The 22506-nt window shown below is 36.6% G+C and overlaps 3 protein-coding genes across 3 annotated transcripts; 2 read left to right on the top strand and 1 right to left on the bottom strand.

Annotated features, from left to right (window-relative positions):
- Window positions 1–1553: 1553 nt before the first annotated feature.
- LOC103336981 (ent-kaurenoic acid oxidase 2-like) lies at window positions 1554–5180 on the top strand. Its single transcript, XM_008240110.2, has 8 exons — window positions 1554–1811; window positions 1924–2404; window positions 2497–2760; window positions 3014–3103; window positions 3244–3322; window positions 3407–3513; window positions 3611–3732; window positions 4927–5180. The coding sequence occupies exons 1-8, from the start codon at window positions 1579–1581 to the stop codon at window positions 5030–5032; spliced, it is 1482 nt and encodes a 493-aa protein (XP_008238332.2). The 5' UTR covers window positions 1554–1578; the 3' UTR covers window positions 5033–5180.
- A 410-nt stretch (window positions 5181–5590) lies between these two features.
- LOC103336931 (ent-kaurenoic acid oxidase 2-like) lies at window positions 5591–8631 on the top strand. The gene is made up of 8 exons (XM_008240071.2): window positions 5591–6007; window positions 6095–6575; window positions 6668–6931; window positions 7085–7174; window positions 7452–7530; window positions 7615–7721; window positions 7819–7940; window positions 8367–8631. The coding sequence occupies exons 1-8, from the start codon at window positions 5766–5768 to the stop codon at window positions 8470–8472; spliced, it is 1491 nt and encodes a 496-aa protein (XP_008238293.2). The 5' UTR covers window positions 5591–5765; the 3' UTR covers window positions 8473–8631.
- Window positions 8632–8669: 38 nt separating this feature from the next.
- On the bottom strand, window positions 8670–10490 carry LOC103336932 (glycine cleavage system H protein, mitochondrial). Its single transcript, XM_008240072.2, has 4 exons — window positions 10282–10490; window positions 9603–9691; window positions 9278–9448; window positions 8670–9054 (listed from the first exon to the last, which is right to left on the bottom strand). Exons 1-4 carry the CDS (start codon window positions 10388–10390, stop codon window positions 8926–8928), a joined length of 498 nt encoding a protein of 165 aa, XP_008238294.1. The 5' UTR covers window positions 10391–10490; the 3' UTR covers window positions 8670–8925.
- Window positions 10491–22506: the final 12016 nt, after the last annotated feature.

The raw sequence follows: 22506 nt of genomic DNA, 5'->3' as shown, positions 1-22506 counted from the left end.
TCATAAAAACCACTCTAAATCAAATATTAAAACATATTATCTAGGTAGTTGATAGTTATCTATAACAAGCACTATATAACTTGTTCAAATTTATTTTTTATTTTTAAATAAGGAAATCTAGTTTGTTAAAAATATTTATCTAATTTCTTGTTGGGTTTTTCTTTTAGGTTATAGGGTTTTGGAATTTTTCTTTGCAATCTAAACATGCAGCCATCTAGGAGATACGATTTTGGATATACAAAATGACTATAAAAAAACATCGAGCAATTGACTCAATCTCAAGATTGGTTATATTAGAGGTAGTGAGGGAGCTTATGGGAGCCTAAGGAGCTTATTTTTGTACCTAAAATACTAATATTTAACTTTAGAAACATTAAAACTTTTTTGAATTTGATTTGTGATTGCTATTGCATGCTAATTGATGATTAATTTTTAGATATAAAAAACTTGTTTTATGACATTAAGCTATGGCAAATGATTTGTTTTAGTGCTTTCATATTAGAATATGTGAGGTTCTCAATTTAAATTTTGCACAGGGCTTTCAAAACTCTGCCTCTCTGCATCTCTTTGACGTTCAAACTCTTCACTCAATTACTTTCTTTGGTTAACCATATCTTTATTTTCATTACACGTTTATTCTGGGATAAAATTCATTTTTAATGGCTTTTTGTTCTCACCCAGACAAACAAATCCTAACATTGAACGTTGTTTGCTGGAATGTATTTATGTCAGTTATTTAAATTCATGGAATTTCTCATACGCTATCTTCATAACAAATATTTATTGAAAAAAAAATATTTTGCAATAAAAATATAATTTTAAAAAGGAAAAAAATCGTAATAATGGCTTATGGAAAATTGTAAGATGCCCGGATGAATGGAGAGGACAGACAGAGCAAAGAGACGTAGAAGGGGAGAAAAAAGAGTCAAACAGGAAAGAGAGAGAAATAATAAAACAATTAATGAGATGGGAGAGATATTAAAATCTTAATTAAAATGTTATCAGGATTCAAATATTTAAATAAAGTAAATTTATTTTGAGCAACCAAATTGCTTCTCGATCCTTGAAAGCTTACAGATATAATGGTCAAAAAATTGTCTCATAACTTGTACAAAAAATAACTTGTGTTTTTTTTTTTTTTCTGGTTGGAGTAAGGGAGGGGAGTTTTTCACACACTCACAACTAAGATGTTGTGGGGGAACCTAGGACTTCCAGTATACAAGTGAAGATCATTTTCCACTAAGCTAAACCCGTTGGCTTTGTGTTACTTAGAGGCATATGTAAGGGTTGTTTACAAAAGCACAAATATTTCTTGTCATTTTAAGTAATAGGAAGGTAGGTAGGGTCTAGTAAGCTAATATAGGGGATCACTTTTTCCTTTTATAATCTCAATCAACATTCTCTGCATGATCCTTTCAGGTTCATTCATCACATTTAATATTTTTGTGTGAATTAAATATTTTCTTTCTATGACATGTAACCAAAATATTCATCAAAACTGGTACTACATAAGCAAGCAAAACCCCAAACATCAGTCACTTGTTGTCTAAAGGCCTGTAAATCCAAGGAAACTGGAAAATGGAGTTCGGTTTCTGGAGTTTGGTTTTCACAGCTTCAATTGGTGGGTTTGGTGCTATACTTCTGATCCTAAAGAGAGCAAATGAGTGGTACTTTGTGAGCAGATTGGGAGAAAAGAGGAACACTCTACCTCCAGGTGACATGGGCTGGCCTTTCATTGGCAACACCTTGTCTTTCCTCAAGGCTTTAAAATCTAATGATCCTGATTCATTCATCTCAAACTGTGTCAAAAGGTCTCTCTCTCTCTCTCTCTCTCTCTCTCTCTCTCTCTCTCTCATTGTCACTCAAAGTTGAAACAATTTGATGAGAAATCGAGTATATTCTTAACTTTTCTGTTGGTATCAGGTATGGCAGCACAGGAATTTACAAGGCCTACTTGTTTGGAAAGCCAACCATAATTGCTACAGCACCTGAAACATGTAGGCAGGTCTTGATGGATAGTTTACAATTTAAGACTGGTTGGCCAAAAGCGACTGCTGAGTTAATGGGAAGGAAATCATTTGTGACCCTTCCTGAAGAGGAACACAAGCGCCTTCGCAAGCTGACCGCAGCCCCAATCAGCGGTCACAAGGCATTGTCTATGTATCATGAATACATTAAGCATGTCACAGTAAGTTCATTGGATGAATTGGCCAAAGCAGATAGGCCTATTGAGTTCTTGTCTGAGATTAGGAAGATAACTTTCAAAATAATCATGTTTATTTTCTTGAGCTGTGAGACTGGTCCAATGATGGAGACCATGGAGAGAGAATATGCTATTCTCAATCATGGACTAAGAGCCATGGCCATAAACCTTCCTGGCTTCGCTTTTCATAAAGCACTCAAGGTCAGATTATACTAAATAGATTTCTTCATTTGAGTTCATTACTTTTTTTCCTTTTAAACTGGACTTGATAATGGCATTCTTGCATGTATCAGGCTCGAAAAAAGATGGCTAAGATTATTCAAGATGTTGTAGATGAAAGAAGGGCAAGAAAAGCGAATAATCTATCACGGGAAAGAACAGATTTGATGGATTTGTTAATGGAAGCTGAAGATGAGAATGGTAAAACATTAGATAATGAGGAGATAATAGACATAATTCTCATGTACTTGAATGCAGGACATGAATCTTCAGCCCATGCCACTTTGTGGGCTATTCTCTTCTTACATGAACATCCGGAATACTACCAAAAAGCCAAGGTGGGTGCATATCAATACTGGTTTGATGCATTTTGAACATTTTTTCTAGTCTTCATTTTCCAAAACTGATTACTGTCTTCTTCTTTTTTTGGGGTTAAATTTGTTGTTCTGTTTTGTTAGTTCTTCTAAGTGTTGTACTTGTAAAGAAATTGTTAGTGTATAACTCAATTGCATGTTTTCCTGCAGTTGCTATCTTATCTTGGTTTCTTTTCAAACTTTTGGAAGCTAATTTCTAGATGTTGTGATGTTTCAGGCAGAGCAAATGGAGATTCTGAAAAGGGCCTCATCACCAGAAGCGGGATTGGACTTTAAAGAAACTAAACAGATGGAATATCTATCCAAGGTATGTTTTTTTGTGGCTATTGAATCCTAGAGAGGGTATGTTTTCCTCTGATACCCAAGTCATGCCCTCAGATTTGAACTTCAACTAGCTCTACAGCTAATAGAAATGTAAGTAATACGTAACATATTTCGACAACATAGGTCATCGACGAAACACTGCGCGTTGTTAACATCTCATTATATAGCTACCGGGAGGCTACAACTGATGCGAACGTCGCTGGTAAATTTCTCTACTTTCCTCCTTTCTTGTTTCAACTGTTTCTTGTACAGAAAGAAACTTAGTAGAAGATGATCTGCTTTCAAGGTTACACAATACCAAAGGGCTGGAAAGTAATGATGTGGTACAGAGGTGTTCATTTGAACCCAGAATATTATCCGGATCCAAAGGATTTTAATCCCTCAAGATGGAATGTAAGCAAGAAAATGCACATAATTTAATGTAATTTTTAATAGCAAATGTATGTGATACAAGATGTGGGATTTTTTACTGTTTATTTTGTTTTTGTAGGAAAATAAAGGCAAGGCAGGGACTTTCATTCCCTTTGGAATAGGAAGTAGGCTATGCCCCGGAAGTGATTTGACCAAGCTTGAAATTTATGTATTTCTTCACTATTTTCTCCTTTATTACGAGTGAGTTTCCTTGCTTTCCGTTTGTTCTTTCTTTCCACTTTTCTTTGAAACAACTAACTTCAAAGTCATGAATATAATCTGCAAGGTTCCACTTGGACATTTGGATTTATAAGATGTAGGATTTGCATCCCTCATTTTAAATTCATATGTAGTCAAAATGGAATAAAATGTGTGGAAGGTGAGATTTCAAATCTAAGAGTTTTAGTTATATTGTCTGTGACATGTCCAATAGAAATGGTAAACATGGAAGGTGAGATTTTAAATCAAAGAATTTTGTTGGTTTAAGGAAATGTTAACCATTTTAATTGCAATGGTCCCTGAGTATGTAACTAAGTTTCATTTTGGATGTCAAAGTGGCCGTCAAAATAGGTAGGTTGTTTGAGTGGTGATTAATTTGTACATGAATTGACAGTTCTACACATTAAATTGATGGCTGACGCAATTGGAGGACGTCAAAAGTTCTAACTTGAATTGAAAGACCAAAATAAAACTCGAGTACAAGTTCAAGGACCATAGCAGTTAAAAATTCATTAACAACATATATGCATTTGTATAGTTTCAATAGAACTTCAATTTCAACCATACATGGTTTCTAATCATTTCAAATTATGCTGTCCTTTCTCTTTTAAGTCCTTTCAATTGCAATGTCCTAGTCATATACTATTATTTTAGGGAGCTGATTTCCCCACTCCCCTTTTCTCCACTTACACTCTCTTTTGCTTTTTTAATACTTTTTAATCAATTTTATTCTTTCTCTTTCCTATTCTATCCTTACCCTACATTAGTTTCTTTTTTACTTCATTTTTATATTATTTCTTTTTCTTTGTACTTAATTTTTCAACTTACACTCCATTTTCAGTATTAAAGGGAAAAAAAACTTAATTTCTTACTCGATTAAAGGAAAAAAAATACTGAAAATGGAGTGCAAGTTGGAAAATTAAGTATTTTTAAAAAAAAACTAATATAAAAGTGAAGTAAAATGAAATTATTGTAGGGTAAGGGAAGAATAAGAAAGAGAAAGAACAAAATTGATTAAAAAGTATTAAAAAGCAAAAGGGAGTGTAAATGGAGAAAAGAGGAGTGGAGAAATTATATCCCTTATTTTATCTGTGTTTATGTGTCACATGTGTGACCGTGCTTTATATAAAAGTGCTTCCTTACATTGTTTCTGACCTTTGTACTTTCTGATTGCAGGCTTGAACTAGTCAATCCGGGATGTGGAGTGAAATACTTACCTCATACAACTCCTAGAGACAATTGCCTTGCAAAAATTAAGAAGCTTCCATCGCCATCTGCATAACCTGAAAATATAAGGCCAAAACTTGCTTCCTTCGGTATAATAATAAATATTTACTCGTGGAGCTCGTTACTTTTTTATTTATGGGATGTAAACTTGCTTCATTTAATTCATGGATGGTGTATTCTAGGATTGTGTTTGTTAATTGAGGTAAGGAAATGAGTTTGATCTTCTCTCTCTCTGTTTTTTTTCTTTTTTGGTGAATGCTTTCTTTCTTTTGATAAATGCAAATTACTTAAATTTTACCTTTCCAAGTTGGCTTGAGCGGATGTGCTCCCACTCTACACCTGATTTCATATCTCACTTCTCGTAGTTTGGATTAAATTAAAATAGAATATCATATGTATCAAAATAAAAATAAAAATAAATAAATAACTCGTGTTACATTTTTAGTGGCACTTGTTCTCAATGGTTGTTTACAAAAGCAGAAATATTTCTTCTCATTTAATTAATAAGAAGGTAGGGTATAGTAAGCTAATATAGGGGATCACTTTTTCGTTTTATAATCTTAATTACGTAGTATGGTCAAATTCTGTGTGTGCATGATCCTTTTAGGTTTATTCATAATTTCTTTGTTGTCATTCGAAGATGCTGTTGAGAGATGCTTTGGTATTTCAGAAAGCATAAGGTCAAATTCTACATGCAAAACCCAAAATTGAGACCAAAATGTCTACTAAGATAAAAGGTTGGTGTTAGCTCCATCAGTCACTTGTCTAAAAGCCTGTAAATCCAAGTAATGTGGAAAATGGAATTGGGTTTCTGGAGTTTGGTTTTCACAGCTTCAATTGGTGGGTTTGGTGCTTTGCTTTTGATCCTAAGGAGAGCAAATGAGTGGTATTTTGTGAGCAGATTGGGAGAAAGGCAGAAGACTCTGCCTCCAGGTGACATGGGCTGGCCTTTCCTTGGCAACACCTTGTCTTTCCTCAAGGCTTTAAAATCTGATGATCCTGATTCTTTCATCTCCAACTATGTCAAAAGGTCTCTCTCTCTCTCTCTCTCTCATTGTAACTCAAAGTTGAAACTATCTGATGAGAAATATATGCTAAACTTTTCTGTTGGTACCAGGTATGGCAGCACAGGAATTTACAAGGCCTATTTGTTTGGAAAGCCAACCATAATTGTTACAGCACCTGAAACATGTAGGCAGGTCTTGATAGATAGTTTACAATTTAAGACTGGTTGGCCAAAATCAACTTCCGATTTAATGGGAAGGAAATCATTTATGAGCCTTTCTGAAGGGGAACACAAACGCCTTCGCAGGCTGACCGCAGCCCCTATCAGCGGTCACAAGGCATTGGCTATGTACCATGAGTACATTAAGGATGCCATAGTAAGTTCATTGGATGAATTGGCCAAAGCAGAGAGGCCTATTGAGTTCTTGACTGAGATTAGGAAGATAACTTTTAAAATAATCATGTTTATTTTCCTGAGCTGTGAGACTGGTCCAATGATGGAGACCATGGAGAAAGAATATGCTATTCTCAATCATGGACTAAGAGCCATGGCCATAAACCTTCCCGGCTTTGCTTTTCATAAAGCGCTCAAGGTCAGATTATACTATTTAGATTTCTTCATTTGAGTTCATTTCTTTTTTTCCTTTCAAACTGGACTTGATAATGACATTCTTGCATGTATCAGGCTAGGAAAAAGATGGCTATGATTATTCAAGATGTTGTAGATGGAAGAAGGGCAAGAAGAGCGAATAATCTATCACGGGAAAGAACAGATTTGATGGATTTGTTAATGGAAGTTGAAGATGAGAATGGTAAAACATTAGATGATGAGGAGATAATAGACATAATTCTCATGTACTTGAATGCTGGATATGAATCTACAGCCCATGCCACTTTGTGGTCTACTCTCTTCTTAAACGAACATCCAGAATACTACCAAAAAGCCAAGGTGGGTGCTATCAATACTGGTTTGATGCATTTGAACATACTTACTAGTCCGCATGCTGCAGAACTAAAAATTGTCTTCCATTTTTTTGGTTAAATTTTCCCGGTTTCGTTTAACATTTTTGGAAGCCAATTTCTAGATGTTATAATGTTTCAGGCAGAGCAAGTGGAGATTCTTAAAAGGGAATCATCACCAGGAGAGGGATTGAACTTTAAAGGAACTAAACAGATGGAATATCTATCTAAGGTATGTTTTCTGCGTCTAATTTTAACACCCTGAGGATATTTTATGTTATAGAAAATGCATACTCTTTTCTTTGGGGGATTGCAAAATATTGATTTATCATCATAAGTACAAGAAGTACTATTGAATCCTATAAAATATTGATTTATCATCATAAGTTCAAATGCTGCACAAAGGGAGGGTGGTTTATTTTCCTTTGATACCCAAATCTTGCCCTCAGATTTGAACTTCAACTATCCATGCAGCTAATAGAAATTGGAGTAACATATTTTGACAATAGGTAATCGACGAAACACTGCGCATGGTTAACGTCTCATTGTATGGCTATCGGGAGGCTGCAACTGATGCGAACGTCTCTGGTAAATTTCTCTACTTCCTCCTTTTCTTGTTTCATCAGTTTCTTGTACAGAAGAAAACTTACTACAACATGCTGTGCCTCCAAGGTTACACAATACCAAAGGGCTGGAAAGTAATGACGTGGTACAGAGGTGTTCATTTGAACCCAGAATATTATCCGGATCCAAAGGAGTTTAATCCCTCAAGATGGAATGTAAGCAAGAAAATGCACATAATTTAATGTAATTTTTAATAGCAAATGTATGTGATACAAGATGTGGGATTTTTTACAGTTTATTTTGTTTTTGTAGGAAAATAAAGGCAAGGCAGGGACTTTCATTCCCTTTGGAATAGGAAGTAGGCTATGCCCTGGAAGTGATTTGACCAAGCTTGAAATTTCTATATTTCTTCACTATTTTCTCCTTTATTATGAGTGAGTTTCCTTGCTTTCCATTTGTTCTTTCTTTCCATTTTTCTTCGAAACAACTAATTTCAAAGTCATGAATATAATCTGTAAGGTTCCATTTGGACTTATAAGATGTAGGATTTGAATCCTCATTTTAAATTCGTAGGTCCAAATGGAATGACTTGTGTGAAAGGTGAGATTTCAAATCAAAGAGTTTTATTGTATTGTAAATTTGGTTTAAGAAAATGTTAACAGTAGGGGTTTTAATAGCACTGGTCCCTGAATTTGTAACTAATTTATCTATGTTCATCATACTAGTTTATCTATGTTCATTTGTCACAGTGACAGTGCTGTATATAAAAATGACCTTACATTTGGATGGCAAAAAACGAAATGCTTGTTAATCTGTAAATATAATAGATAGTCTTTGACCTTTGAAGTTTTCGAGTGCAGGCTTGAACGACTCAATCCGGCATGTGGAGTGAGATACTTACCTCATACAAGTCCTAAAGACAATTGCCTTGCAAAAATTAAGAAGCTTCCATCGTCATCAGTATAACCTGAAAAATAATGGATATTTTTCTCCTTTTTTTCCCCTTTGGAATAGTGAAGGACAAGTTTAGACTTTGCGCTTATTTGTCTTTCATTAGATTTGAACTCGAGACCTACTTCAAAACAATGGATATTCAGTGTCACTAAATCAAATAGTTATTTGCCATATAGTGTGAGAAAGGAGACGACTAATAGCCATCGATGTGAAATGAACCTTAATTCTTTTTTTTTTCTTTTTCTTTTTTTTGTCCAAAAACATTCGTATGAACCTTAATTCACATGAAAGTACAGACAAAAGGTGGAGAGATGATACATAGTACAACAGAAAGGGACATAATTAAGCAAAGCAAATTGAACCTAGAGTACTTTCATAATATATGACAACTTCTTATCAAACATCAAACCTTAAACAGCTGAAAACCAGTTAGTTCAAGATCATTGGGACCAGCATGTTCAAATTCTAGTGGGCAGCATCTTCTTCCTCGCAAAACTTCGTGTATTCTTTAGCACCCAACAAGGATTCTAATTCTGATGGATTGCTGGGCTTAATCTTGATCATCCATCCATCTTCATATGGGCTTGAATTGATCTTCAACATAGAACACACCCAAAGAAAGTTAAATTTGTTAAATAAATAAAAACTGTATACTTGTGTACAGTTCAAATAATGACATAGGTTCAAATTAACGGTGTAACAATATAACATGTCAAACTATATGATAGTACGCAACCAGTCAATTATAACATGCATTTGAAAGAAGGGAAGCTTTGTTTTGGTAAAAAGTGTAAAGGTGGAAAGGAAGATTAATTACCAAACCAGGTGATTCAGTAAGCTTTGAGTTAACCTCAACAACATCACCAGAAATTGGGGAATTTACATCACTGGTTGCTTTGACACTCTCGACAGCTCCAAAGCCGACACCTGCAGAGACTGAGCGACCAGCTTCTGGCAGCTCAACAAACACAACTTCTCCAAGATGGTCCTGAAACAAAACTTCACCTACATCACTCACTCTCTGGGCTATTTCAAACTTCAGGTCCAATAGGGAATTTTTTGGACCAAATTAACTTCTTTTTTCTTTTCTTTTTTTCACAGACAAAGTGGAAATGGAGATGTGTATATTATTTATTATTAACCTGAGCATGATCAGTGATACCAATTGTTGCAACTGAGCCTTCATGCTTCACCCACTCATGTGAAGATGCATACTTCAACCCTTCCAGAACTGCAAAATCCAACTCACTCCCAAAATTACAATTCTTTTCAACTTAGCAGCAATAACAAATAAATAATAAAAAATAAATCCAAATCATTTGCATAACTTTTAAAACTTGAATGTTACCCAAACCACTAACGAAGAACATTGGGACCAAAATACAGCATTAAAAATGAAAAATATGCATGCATTGGTGAAAAGCTGGGCCATTCTATAATCTGTAACCCTACAAACTGCTGAATGTGTCACTGATAAACAGAGTACACAATCATAGGTGCAAATACACAGCAAATCCAATGCATACAATCTCCAGCTCAGCAATATTCTAGAAGAGAAGGAACTTACTAGTCATATATCCATCCTACACCTGTCATCATCTCCATATTCTTTGTAACCAATTCTATTCCAGATTATTCTTTTCAAGTGTATATAAACAGTGGTATTCTCACTATACAAGTATGAATGAAATATACAATTCCAACCTTTCTTTTACTCTGTTCTTAATTCTTCACAGTCACCAGTTCATACAAATGTAAAAGAAACTAAGAACCCATTAACTTGAAATAGAGTATTAAGTTGAAGAGAGGAGTGTTTATTACCAGAAGAAAAGCATCTGGAAAAAGAAAATGCAGGGGAGAGGTGGGCTTTGGAGGCACTAGAGATTCTGAGTGCATTGGCTGTAGAAGAAGCCCACATTCTCAGTGCCATATTTCTCTGCCTGCGTTATCTCTATGTGTATGGTTATCTCTCAAACTCCAAGGCTAATATCAAAATAAGAAGGGCGCAGTTTGGAGATGTCGTTTTATCTTGGATGGATGGTTGGCAGCAAAAGCCTCATCCTAATAAGAGTGAGAATACACACAGACCCAGTTTTTTTTTTTTTTTTTTTAATTTAAATTATATTTATTTCTATTAATATTTTGTTTTGTGAATATATCAACCTGTTTTAAAAGTGAGACTGTCATCATTCATTACTGTATATCTAAATTGAAATTTGAGAACTTCATTTCTTATCTATTTAAAGAAATTTAGAAAAAAGTTTTATCTCATGTACTATTTCCCAGAGTACTGTTCACAGGCTTAAGTGGGCTATAGCCCAGTGCAAAATCTATAGAAAACTAAAGGGGGCCCAAATTTTACAAGCTATTTCTACTCTCCAAAAATTTTAGCCTACCCAACTTGCCTTTGTTTAATTTTTTTTCTTTTGCCAAACGTTGTAACTTGCCTTTGTTTAATATTAAAGCAACTTCACCCATTTGCCATGGCAAAAGGCAAGTAGGGCACTTACTATTCACGTGAATAGTGGCTGTCTTCAAAAAACAATGTGTGTTTCCACCCGTTGCCATGGCACAAGGCAAATACTATTCATTTTTCATTTTTTTAACCTAAACAATATTTTCGGATAAGATTTTTGGGTTTGTACGTGTCAATATTTATTATAAAATTCATATCTCATAATCGGATAAAATTTTCGGATAAGATTTTCGTTTTCAAAATTCAAATTTCATATCAATTTCAAAATTCAAATTTCATATCAATTTCAAAATTCAAATTTCATATCAATTTCAAATTTTAGATCAATTTCAAATTTCAGATAAGATTTTCACCCTCTAAAATCGCGCCACATGTCATCTCTATTTGCCTAAATTTTTCTATAAAACCAAAAGCTCAATTGATACCTATCACACTAGATCTTCTCTATATTTTCATTTCTCATATTTTAGAATTCATACTCCATTCTCAATGTCAGACATGAGGAGATGCTTGGAGAGGCAAGAGCGAGAAACTAATGAAAGAAAGCATAGACGAGCTGAAGGCAAAAGGGTGCAGAGAGAACAAGATCAACAAGTTGCCATAACAGTGGCTTTGCTTGATGAAGAAAACCAAGGCCGCCGCCTTGATTCACAAGTCGGTCGTGACCCGAATGTGGACAGACATAGGTATTCTCGGGGTAAAAATCTTTTGGAAGATTATTTTATTCCAACTTCTTCCGGAGCAAAAGCTTACAACTGTTATATGAATGTTGGTGTATGGTTCATCTGTTGATTAAGTGGATGAGATTACCCAAATAGGGAAGTCCACTACTTTGGAGAGCTTGGTAAGATTTTGTGATGCAGTCGACACTCTGTGCACTAGGAACTACCTGCATAGACCTACGCCCAAGGACCTCTAACAACTTCTACAAAAAGCAGAAACTTGAGGATTTCTAGGAATGATTGGTAGCATCGACAGCATGCACTAGTAATGGAAGAATTGCCCAACTGCCTGGCAAGGAGATTATGGAAATAGGAAAGGGCAAAAAAGTATCATCCTTGAAGCCATTGCTGGATTCGATACATGGGTTTGGTATGCCTTCTTCGGAGTTATAGGATCTCAAAATGACTTGAATGTGCTGGGTCAATCCCCAGTTTTCAACGATGTATTGAAAGGTGAAGCCTTAAATATCACCTATGAAATCAACAATACCGTCTACTAGAATGGGTATTATCTAGCAGATGGCATCTACCTGAGGTGGACCATATTTGTGAAATCAATTTCGAATCCCGGATCCCATAAGCAAAAATTATTTGCTGCCTATCAAAGGATACATGAAAGATGTCGAAAGGTGTTTTAGCATCCTCCAAGCTTGGTGGTTAATTATTAGAGGTAATGTGCATATGTTTGATGAAGAGGTGTTGAGGAGCATTATGATGACTTGCATCATCCTCCATAATATGATTGTGGAGGATGAGTATGATTACGTTGCTGCAGACGTGTGTGAACTGGATCCCATGAACACAACCTTGACAAGAATTTATGAAAGGCTCGTGGGCCCAAGTGGAGAACCATTGGAGAATGAACCGTTGGTTAGGGACGGTCGTTTCATGACCCGTATGATTGATTGATATACGGATATGCAATCATCTTATATTCATGAACGACGTCAAGTTGACTTGATGGAGCATATATGGGTGGTGAAAGGCAATGACAGTGAATGAAGTGAAGTTTTAATTTGGCTTTGGGTTGATGTTTTTTATTTATTTATGCTTTGGTTATGTTTTATTTTTAGTTATGGTTTGGTTTGGTTTTTTTATTTATTATGCTTTGGTTGTGGTTTTTCCTTTTAATTATGTTTTGTTTGATATATGGAATATGTTGAATAAAAAGGTATTTTATTGAATACTTTGTTTATTAAATAAAGAAAGCCAATACAAGTCATTAAGAATTACTACTATACTGGAAATGCAAGTAACATTACAAAAATATTGAAAATGCAAGAAACATAAAATTTAAAAATAAAAAAAAGTATTGGAAATGCAAGAAACATAAAAATAAAAATAAAAATTATTGGAAATGCAAGAAAATAAAAATAATAAAATTTTTGGACATTACATTTAATAAAATGGAAATTACAAATAATTTACCTCCTCGCTAAGATTTTCACAGCTTCGAATATTGTCCCTCGCTTTTGCTAATGCATCTATCCATTTCCCCAACTCTTTATTCAATATTTTCCACCTACTACTCAATGCCATTTCCGTATGACTAGAACCCGATCTTTCACAAAATTTGGCATGGATTTTTCTCCACATGTGAGAAAATTTCATCTCATTGCCTGTGATCAGACAATGACTAATATGGACCCAACTCTCACACAAGAGAACATCTTCCATGGTTACCCACATGCCTCCGGCTTCGATGGAAGATGCCATGAGATGGTGAATAAAAATGAAAATTGGAAGTGATGAAAATTTTGTGTAGAAAGTGAAAAACAATAGAATTTATGAAATTGTATGAGGATTTGGTGTTGAAAGTGAAGAAGAATGGTAGGTATTTATAGGGAAAAACTTTAAAAAAATTTGGTAATTTTTTAAAAATAATTCACATTTTTTGCCCAAAAAGCCCACCGTTGGATTTGAAAAAAAAGCAAAGAATGAGAAGCGACACTGTCAAGTTACCATTGGTAGATGTCAGCATTGACATCGACGCGTGGTAGTTCAAATTTTTTTAACGCTGACGCTTGCAACGCATATGTCAATGGTAAAATTAAAAAAAGAAAAAAAGAATTGTCGTGTGTGACATCACCGCCTCGGGCCGATCTTGGGCTACTTCCCCACGAGCTGGCCCTATTGGTGGGACCGGCCTTGCCCGCTATCTTGGCCTGGAACGCATCGCTTAGGCTCAAGCCCCTGTCTGGCCAGCTTGGGTTTGTTGCTAGAGTTGCTCTTACCCCAACTTTTTTGGGTTGACTCTAATATAATATGCTAATATAAAAAAAAAAATTACATATTATTATTTAATAATATATCTTCACCCCACTTGCATTCTCTTTGCCTACTTACCTTTTTTTTTTATTGTCAAATTTTACCAATTAACCTTAAACCCTATTCTTTGGCTTTTGTTTGGCCTAACAAAACAACCCTTTATTTTCTTTTCTCTCAACCACAAAAAAGTATGTCATATCTCTTTGAACTTTTATCAAGAGGCAATGTCATATCTCTTTGAACTTTTATCAAGAGGCAATAAAGAATCATAGGTGTTTTTACTTTATTTCCTCTCAAGGTAAACTTGATTGTAGTTTTCAATCTATTTGCTTATGTTGTGTATTTACTAAAGAATGAGATTCTAAATATTTGGGTTTATATTATATATACCAAGACCTACCCAATAAAACGTAAACAGGGGGCAATAGAACTGGTGAAGTCCTTGGGGGTCCCGGGTAGGCTTGCCTTGCAAGACTGGTTTCAAAGCTGCATGCTTTGATTTTCTTATACGATCTAGAAAGTAGAAATTGATCACAAGTCCTTTGACCTACGACCTACTTCTTTTTTAATACCAAAAAGTATTCTTGATTTCGTATTGGAGGTCCTAGATTACGTCTATAAATACTTGACCAAAAAAAAAAAAAAGAAGAAGAAAAGATTGCATGCAATGCCTTTGAGACTTTGAGTGCACGTTTTGTGTGGCTATAGATTGTAGTCCATACTCAAACTAACTTATAAATTAGTAAATTAATATGTAATATGATTTTGACCAATAGCTACGCATACTTGATGATACATCAAAAATTACTCTAAGAAACTTAATTATCATACATCAAATCATGATGTGTGGCTATGCATGCACTTTCTCCGTTCGTCAATTAAATTATTATTATTATTTTTAGGGTAAACTACAGTAAACCTCTCAACTTATAGGGTCATTTACAAGTTCATACCTGATTTTTGGGACATTTACGAGTACATATTCAATGTCACGAAAAACCTAGAAATTGCCCTCCGTTAGCGATAACCGTCAGGAAATCATTATCCTGCATACGTAGCGTCTAGCCTTCTGTAATTCTCTGTTAAGGGAATTTTCGCATCTCATGTCCTCGGTTTCGCGCTCGAAACAACACGTGGCCTTCGTAATTCAAAACAAAAACAAAAACCCCGAATTGAGTTCCGAAACTCGTCGTCCACAACCCCTCACCCAAATCGATTCCCCCAAAATTGAAACTGATTCCACAAATTGAAACCTAATCCCTATTTCACATCGATCGAAAGCACAAAGAAGGCTAGGTTGCTGTAATTCGAGATGTCGTGGGGTATTCGTCCTCGTGGTTGTCGTGCTCCTCGTAACTGTAAGTTGAAGGCAGTTTTAATACGTCTTGCTTTTTGGTTTCCTCATAAAGGGTTAGATGCCTACGATTTGATTTTGTCTGAACCTTTCATTTGCTTTGAAGTGTGCTTGAGAGTGATATTTGTGGTCTATGGTCCATTTTTGTCGTTGTGTTGTTGGAAAAGCACAAAAAAAAAAAGCACTTTTTTTTCTTCAAACCAAACTGCTTTCGATTCCAGACAGTATTTAGTGGTCCAAAAACTCTGCATTTGTTTATGTCCTTGTTTAGTCACAAGTTAAATATTGAACAATTGTTTATTGATAGGCTTGACTGTTATGTGGCTTTGTAGGTGAAGATGATAAGTTTACTATTCAAATAAACCATGAGGGTTCTATATGTGACAACCTATATGTAAATGGGACTCCGGATTTCATTGATTTTTGCGATAAGGACCAAATGTCTATGGTTGAAATTGGTCTGATGGTTAAGGAGTTAGGGTATGATGGTATAGTGTTATATCACTATGAGCTTCCCAACTCTTCTTGTGTAGAAAAGCTTATGTCTGATGAAGATGTTATGAAAATGTGTGAATGTGTGCCAGGAGTAAAGGAGATAGATATATTTTTGACATAGTTGGCTGATGACCCTTATACCTTTTTAAACAAACACAAACAGATCGAGCTGCAAAGGGTGGAGGGTTCCGGGGTACAAAAACAAAGGTCAGTGGTGATTGAGGATATATGATGTGCTGATTGTATTCCTCTTGTTCCTTATAAGACAAAGAGCAATGTTGACCAGCCAACTAAATATCCTGAGCCACATAAGGTGAAGATAGTGGAGCAAGAACCAGTGGAGGATGTTGGGGATTTTTCAGAACCTGAGGCACCAAGGAATGCAAAAGGTAAAACAGTGGCTAAGGCGGTAAAATAGTGCTCAGGCACCAAAGAAGGGAAAGGCTGCAAGGTCTTCAAAGGATAAGGAAGTGGCTGAACTTGAGCCACCAAAGAGGGTAAGGGCTACAAGGTCTTCAAAGGGTAAAGAAGTGGTTGAACCTGAGGCACCAAAAAGGGCAAGGGCTACAAGGTCTTCAAAGGGTAAAAGTGTGGCAATGGCAAGTGCAACAGAAGGGGAAGATAGTGATGCATCCTTATCAGATGCATCTAGTTTTGTTGACAGTGAGTATGAGGGGATAATTGTCATGCCCCGGAATCGGTCTGTGGAAACCCTGTGCCCAGTGTGTGAGAAAGTAAAATAAAATAAAAAGAAGCCGAAACAGGGTTTAAAATAAACTTCTCTTATTTAAAAAAAAAAAAAAAAAAACCTCCAAAAATTTTACAACTTTACAAGAAATAAATAAAACTCTACTACTCTCATCTAAGTCAGCCTCAATCGATTTAGTCCTCGCCTTCCCCACTAATTCATTTAAAAAATTAAATAGGGTAAGAGATGAGCAACCACAGCTCAGTAGGGACATGAGACCTTATCACATTAGATTGATATAACTAAATTAAGTTACATGCAATCACACAACCAAATATCACATTAATAATAATAATAATAAAGAATGCTCTTCAATTCTACTCAAGTCAATTCATATAATTGGTCAAGCAGACCTGCACGTCCCGTACCATGCTTATACCACTTGGTCCCGAATGCTCATTTATATGAACTAACACCCATTTCAATCATCCCCCTTTTGTTAGTCATCTTGTCTATCTCCTTTTCGCCAGTCACGAATCACCCAATAAAAACCATGTGTACTGTGGGATCCCTGAGACCTAGTACCTGCCAAGAGTTAGACTCAACTACACAAAAGATCCTTCCCATTACCTTCTTTTCCATCATTATTTTCTCAATCAAACACCTCCAACCAATTACCATGACATAATATAATTATGTCAACATTATTCAAATAGTTCACAATACGTAAATATCTTATATGAAGAACATTATACAATATCACACATAATATAGAGCTCACGAAATTTAATTAGATCAATCCCTGTCAAGGCCCCAAAGAAACCCCTACCTCGTTTTCAAAGCTAATTCCAAGTTAAGAAAATACACAAGCTGGGACCCCTACTCTTCCAAGAACTATATCACCACTAGCTTTATCTTTCTCTCTCTCTCCTCTCCCAAGAACTCTTACTTTGCATGCGATTCATGCAATGTGTAACCTCAATTAATACACAAGGTTTGTGTGTTTTTCACAAGATGCAACGGATAGGCCTATTTATACTAGAAGAAGTTGGGTGCTACTAGCTTCTTATTGGTCTAATAACTGAAGCAACTATTAAACAATTAAAAGAGATCCTGCGTACTTATTCTCCAAGGAATAGAACCTACTTATTCTCCCAGGAAATACAAATATCTACTGTATTTAAAGACTAAGTATTTGCATGTGTGTGCATGTGTCAATAGGATGAATTTGGACTAGCCACCTCAAGTTAAAATGGGTTCCTACGTGTTGCTCTACCAAAATTCTATTACTAAGAATGCATGTAAAACCTCCACGTGCTAACTCCAAGTGTAACGACCCGGTCCTAAATAAATATTTAATTATTAATTAAACATGATAAAAGACCATTTCACCCTTAGAATATTTTATTAGATTTAGAGTTGACTTTTTGACCCAGAAGGAATTTTGAAATTTTGAAATTGTCACATCCCGAGATTGGCTCCGCCATAGCACGATATTGTCCGCTTTGGGCCCCCCTCTCTGCCCTCACGGTTTTGTTTCTGGGAACTCACGAGCAACTTCTCAGTAGGTCACCCATCTTGGGATTGTTCTAGCCCCAACTCGCTTAACTTCGGAGTTCCCATGACTCCGAAGTCAGTGAGCTCCAAAAAGGTCTCGTGCTAGATGGAGGCGGGCATGTACATATAAGGCACATCACCCCCTCTCTGTTGGTCGATGTGGGATGTTACAATCCACCCTCTTAAGGGCTCGACATCCTCGTCGACACAATTGCACCACACGGTAGAGTAGCTCTGCTACCAAATTGTCACATAGAGCTTAGGTTAAATTTCCTGTGGACCTTGAACCTTGTGTGCATCCTTAAGTTTTGTCGTGAGTATGTGTTCCGACACGGAATGGCACCTTTTCGACGCTGAGGACGTCGTGAACGGTAATTGAGATGCCTCATAAATTGGTAAGCTTGGAAAACGCAATGAACTTTATGTTCGGAATGACATGGGGACATTAAAGGGAATATGGAGAGTGGGAGTATAGTAGTAAGTGGAGATCTTTATGCTTGCTTACTATTGAACTTTCGTCATGGTGGTTAGTATGAAAGAGTGTTGAAGGTTATAGATTTTATGAAGGAACATGGTTGTTTATTGACAAGTAGTCAGTAAGAGTGGATTTAATTTCCAAGAGAAGTTCATAATGAACTGGAATGGATTGCTGCAAGATTCTTGCTGCTTGTGTGTTGATTTTAGGGGCATCACCTCCGAAGGATCATAATAACCATGCTTGGGCTCTACATGAGGATTCTTTGACATTGTTGGATTTTGTGTATTGATAATTACACTTAAGGGTGTCACGTTTCTAGAAACGTGTCTATCCAAATTGTCGTGTCCTAATATCTTATGGAGGGAAAGCTGAAAAGCTGAAAGTACTAGATCTACGGAGGTGAGATAAAAATTGTCAAGAACTTTCAAAAGTCAAATTATTTCACAAAGGGAAATACGGGAGAGAAGTATTAAAGAAATTTTCTTTTGATAAGTTACATGGAAGTGAAGGAGTTGTGAGTTTAACCAAGGATGGTCGTGACAAATTAAATTGAGAAGTAGCGGTGTTGGGTGAAGTATCACTTCATTCGCATCGGTTTTAATGCCGCGATTGACAGGAGTGGAACTTGATGGTTCTTCTTCCTTGCTCACTTACACGAGCTCGCCATAGAGGATATTTCTCGGGGTGGTACTAGCTTAGTCCGACCTCCGATTGTGGTGATTCTTGTTGCAAAATGTTGTCATTATTTCCCCTCTACATCACTCAGTGATTATTCACTATGGTTCCTCCAGTTCATGCGGTGAATTTTAGCTCCAAAATTTCTTAGAATTCCGATCACTGTGAGTTTGACCGAAGACTTGGGTTACTTCTGCCCATCTTTCTGGAAATGGAACCAATTTGAGGAAGAGGAAGAGGAAGAGGAAGAGGAAAGATACATAGGCCGCTGAGGCAAAAGTAGAGCCGGAGCTTTGCCACAGACAGAGGTTGTTTTAAAGTTCCGGAAGATTGTGAGCAAAAGCCGGAGGTTTCGTATTGGGTAGCACCTGTACCTACTGTACAGTTGGATGTCCCTATGATAAAGTTGCTTGCTGAATTCGTATAGGCGGGAGAATATGGAGTTGCTTAACCTGCTTTTAGGGATCCTCCATTGCCTGAACATGTTGCTAGTTTTCGATTGAGTGCATTAAGCATTGAGTCGAAGATAATGAGAGCTCAACCTTTCTTTAGGAAGAGTAACTTCATGATGTTGGATCATGGGATGCATGATCTGAAAGACGGCGTTATAATAATTGAAATCGTAAGTGTGGAAAAGATTAAGATAGCGTACTTCTCTTATAGAAGGAGGCTCATGTGTGGTGGGAATGTTGTGGTCAAGTCCAAGGATGAGATCCAAATAGATCTGGTGATCATATCTGTGGAGACTGAAAGATTTTATACACGTCATTGAGACTGGATTCAAATATAATAAGTTGACTTGACCTTGATTGAAGGATTTCCTCAAGGGGGATTATATCATATAAAAAATACATGTTTCTCGAAACATTTGATTGCATTACTACGACGTAGAGAGAGTGCTTTGGGGTCTCATCTCATGTGAGCCCGTTCGAGAAGGAATCTTTCATTAGAATCAAAAATGGGCCATGGTAGAGAGATAGATGATGATTACAATTCAGTAAAAATGATCATTTCTGACATTCCTCTCAAAGAATCGTGTTGGCAATGTCGCTTATCAATTCTAAAGAAAGAAGGAAAATATCAACAAGTCAAAGAACGTGGATTTCTTTTAGGGGGAGAGCCAGAAGAAAAATCAAATCACGAGTGGAAGCGTTTAGCTTTCAGAGGAAGAGTAATCATTACAGCAGCTATTAAAAGATATTCTTAGTTGAAGAAGGAGATTCTCTTCCTCTGCTAGTTTAGCCAGAGCTTTTGACTTCCAACATGGTTGTGAAGGAAGGAACTTGGAAACCCGAGTAGTAGATGCGGGCCCAGTTCCTATACCCCTTCGAGTGACAGATATAGAATTTCGAGGACGAAATTTTTATAAGGAGGGTAGATTGTAACGACTCGGTCCTAAATAAATATTTAATTATTAATTAAACATGATAAAAGACCATTTTACCCTTAGAATATTTTATTAGATTTAAAGTTGACTTTTGGACCATGAAGGAATTTGGGAATTTTGAAATTGTCACATCCCGAGATCGGCTCTGCCATAGCACGATATTGTCCGCTTTGGGCCCCCTCTCTGCCCTCACGGTTTTGTTTCTGGGAACTCACAAGCAACTTTCCCGTAGGTCACCCATCCTGTGATTGCTCTAGCCCCAACTCGCTTAACTTCGAAGTTCCCATGACTCCGAAACTAGTGAGCTCCCAAAAGGCCTCGTGCTAGATGAAGGCGGGCATGTACATATAAGGCACATCACCCTCTCTCCATTGGTCGATGTGTGATGTTACAATCCACCCTCCTTAAGGGCCGACGTCCTCGTCGGCACAATCGCACCACACTGTAGAGTGGCTTTGATACCAAATTATCACATCTCGGGATCGGCTCTGCCGTAGCACGATATTATCTGCTTTGGGCCCCCCTCTCTGCCCTCACAGTTTTGTTTCTAAGAACTCACAAGCAACTTCTCAGTAGGTCACCTATCGTGGAATTGCTTAACTTCAGAGTTCTCATGACTCCGAAGCCAGTGAGCTATCAAAAGGCCTCGTGCTAGATGGAGGCGGGCATGTACATATAAGGCACATCACCCCCTCTCCGTTGGTCGATGTGGGATATTACACCAAGTCATGGGTTGTTGATAAGGAAAAAGTAACTTGATAAAACACAAACTAACGTCCACTTTAGAGCTAGTTAATTGTTTAAATACATATAATTATTAAAATGGTAAAACAACTATATATATAATCAATTTAAAAATATATAACTAAATAGACAACAAAAAAAAATATATATATATATATTAAAAATACGGGTCTTCACAATAACATTGAAGAGATAGCAGAGGAAACCAATTTTTTGCAACAGTGGATTACAGACTATGCCCTAGTTGAAGATACTTTTCAACCTCTTGAAGATGAAAAGATAAATGAGGGTGAATGTGGTGTTGTTAATAAAGGTGGTGTTGTTAATGAGGGTGAAGGTCCAAGTGGGGACCAACCTTTACATGCTGGTCAAGTGGGGACCACCCTTCACAGACTGGTCAAAATGAAGACCAACCTTCACAAATTGGTCAAAATAGGGAGTAGCCTTCTCGGACTATGGATTTTCACCATACAGATCTTCAAGACACCAGATTGGAAAAGGGGGATCAAGCAGTGAAGGACGAGTTAAGAAATGTTCATTCAGATGAAGATGATGAAACAGTTGTAAGGGGGAAAAAATTCAAACACTATAACCATGAAATAGACAAACAAAACTCTGTATTTGATACTGGAATGATATTCAGTGACTGCAAGGTTTTCGAGAAGCTGTTCGTGAATATTGCTTGTTGAGTGGGAAAGAGGTCACTTTCACCAGAATCAAAAGTATAAGCTGAAGGCAGTTTGTAAAGCAATGAGTTGTCCATGGCAGATTTATGTGGCTTGGGAAAACCCTACAGATCAAAGCTTGGTGGTGAAATACTATAATCTCAATCACAATTGCGTCAGAGTATTTGAAAACACACAAGCCTCAAGTAAATGCTTGAGAGATAAGTTCCTGCCAAGGATTCGGTCAAATCCCACGATGCCTCTACAGTCTATAGTGAACTCAGCCTCTTCTGAGTTTAAAGTAGGTATATCTAGGATGAAAGCTTACAGGGCAAAGGCAGAGGCACTTCGAATCATTGAAGGATCAGTTGCTGAACAATATGCCATGCTCTGGGATTATTGCCATGAGCTGGAAGACAAAGAGAGGGTTTAAGATGAACTGTAGGCCTTTTATTAGGTTAGATGTCTGCCTATTAAAAGGGATTTATGGTGGACAGTTGCCTACAGCAGTAGAGATTGATCCCAATAACGAGACTT

The sequence above is a fragment of the Prunus mume genome, linkage group LG7, assembly GCF_029339155.1.
Source record: "Prunus mume cultivar Tortuosa linkage group LG7, ASM2933915v1, whole genome shotgun sequence".
Lineage (NCBI taxonomy): Eukaryota > Viridiplantae > Streptophyta > Magnoliopsida > Rosales > Rosaceae > Prunus > Prunus mume.
The sequence above is the reverse complement of the archived record's forward strand: the minus strand, read 5'-3'. Positions and strand labels throughout refer to the sequence as shown.

Coding starts and splice junctions, on each gene's coding strand:
- LOC103336981 (XM_008240110.2), top strand. CDS start 1,579: ATGGAGTTCGGTTTCTGGAGTTTGGTTTTCACAGCTTCAATTGGTGGG. Junction 3,104..3,243: donor AGATGGAATATCTATCCAAG/GTATGTTTTTTT, acceptor TCGACAACATAG/GTCATCGACGAAACACTGCG. Junction 3,514..3,610: donor TTAATCCCTCAAGATGGAAT/GTAAGCAAGAAA, acceptor TTGTTTTTGTAG/GAAAATAAAGGCAAGGCAGG.
- LOC103336932 (XM_008240072.2), bottom strand. CDS start 10,390: ATGGCACTGAGAATGTGGGCTTCTTCTACAGCCAATGCACTCAGAATC. Junction 9,692..10,281: donor TTCCAGATGCTTTTCTTCTG/GTAATAAACACT, acceptor TGGATTTTGCAG/TTCTGGAAGGGTTGAAGTAT. Junction 9,449..9,602: donor GTATCACTGATCATGCTCAG/GTTAATAATAAA, acceptor GTTTTGTTTCAG/GACCATCTTGGAGAAGTTGT.
- LOC103336931 (XM_008240071.2), top strand. CDS start 5,766: ATGTGGAAAATGGAATTGGGTTTCTGGAGTTTGGTTTTCACAGCTTCA. Junction 7,722..7,818: donor TTAATCCCTCAAGATGGAAT/GTAAGCAAGAAA, acceptor TTGTTTTTGTAG/GAAAATAAAGGCAAGGCAGG. Junction 7,941..8,366: donor TATTTTCTCCTTTATTATGA/GTGAGTTTCCTT, acceptor TTTCGAGTGCAG/GCTTGAACGACTCAATCCGG.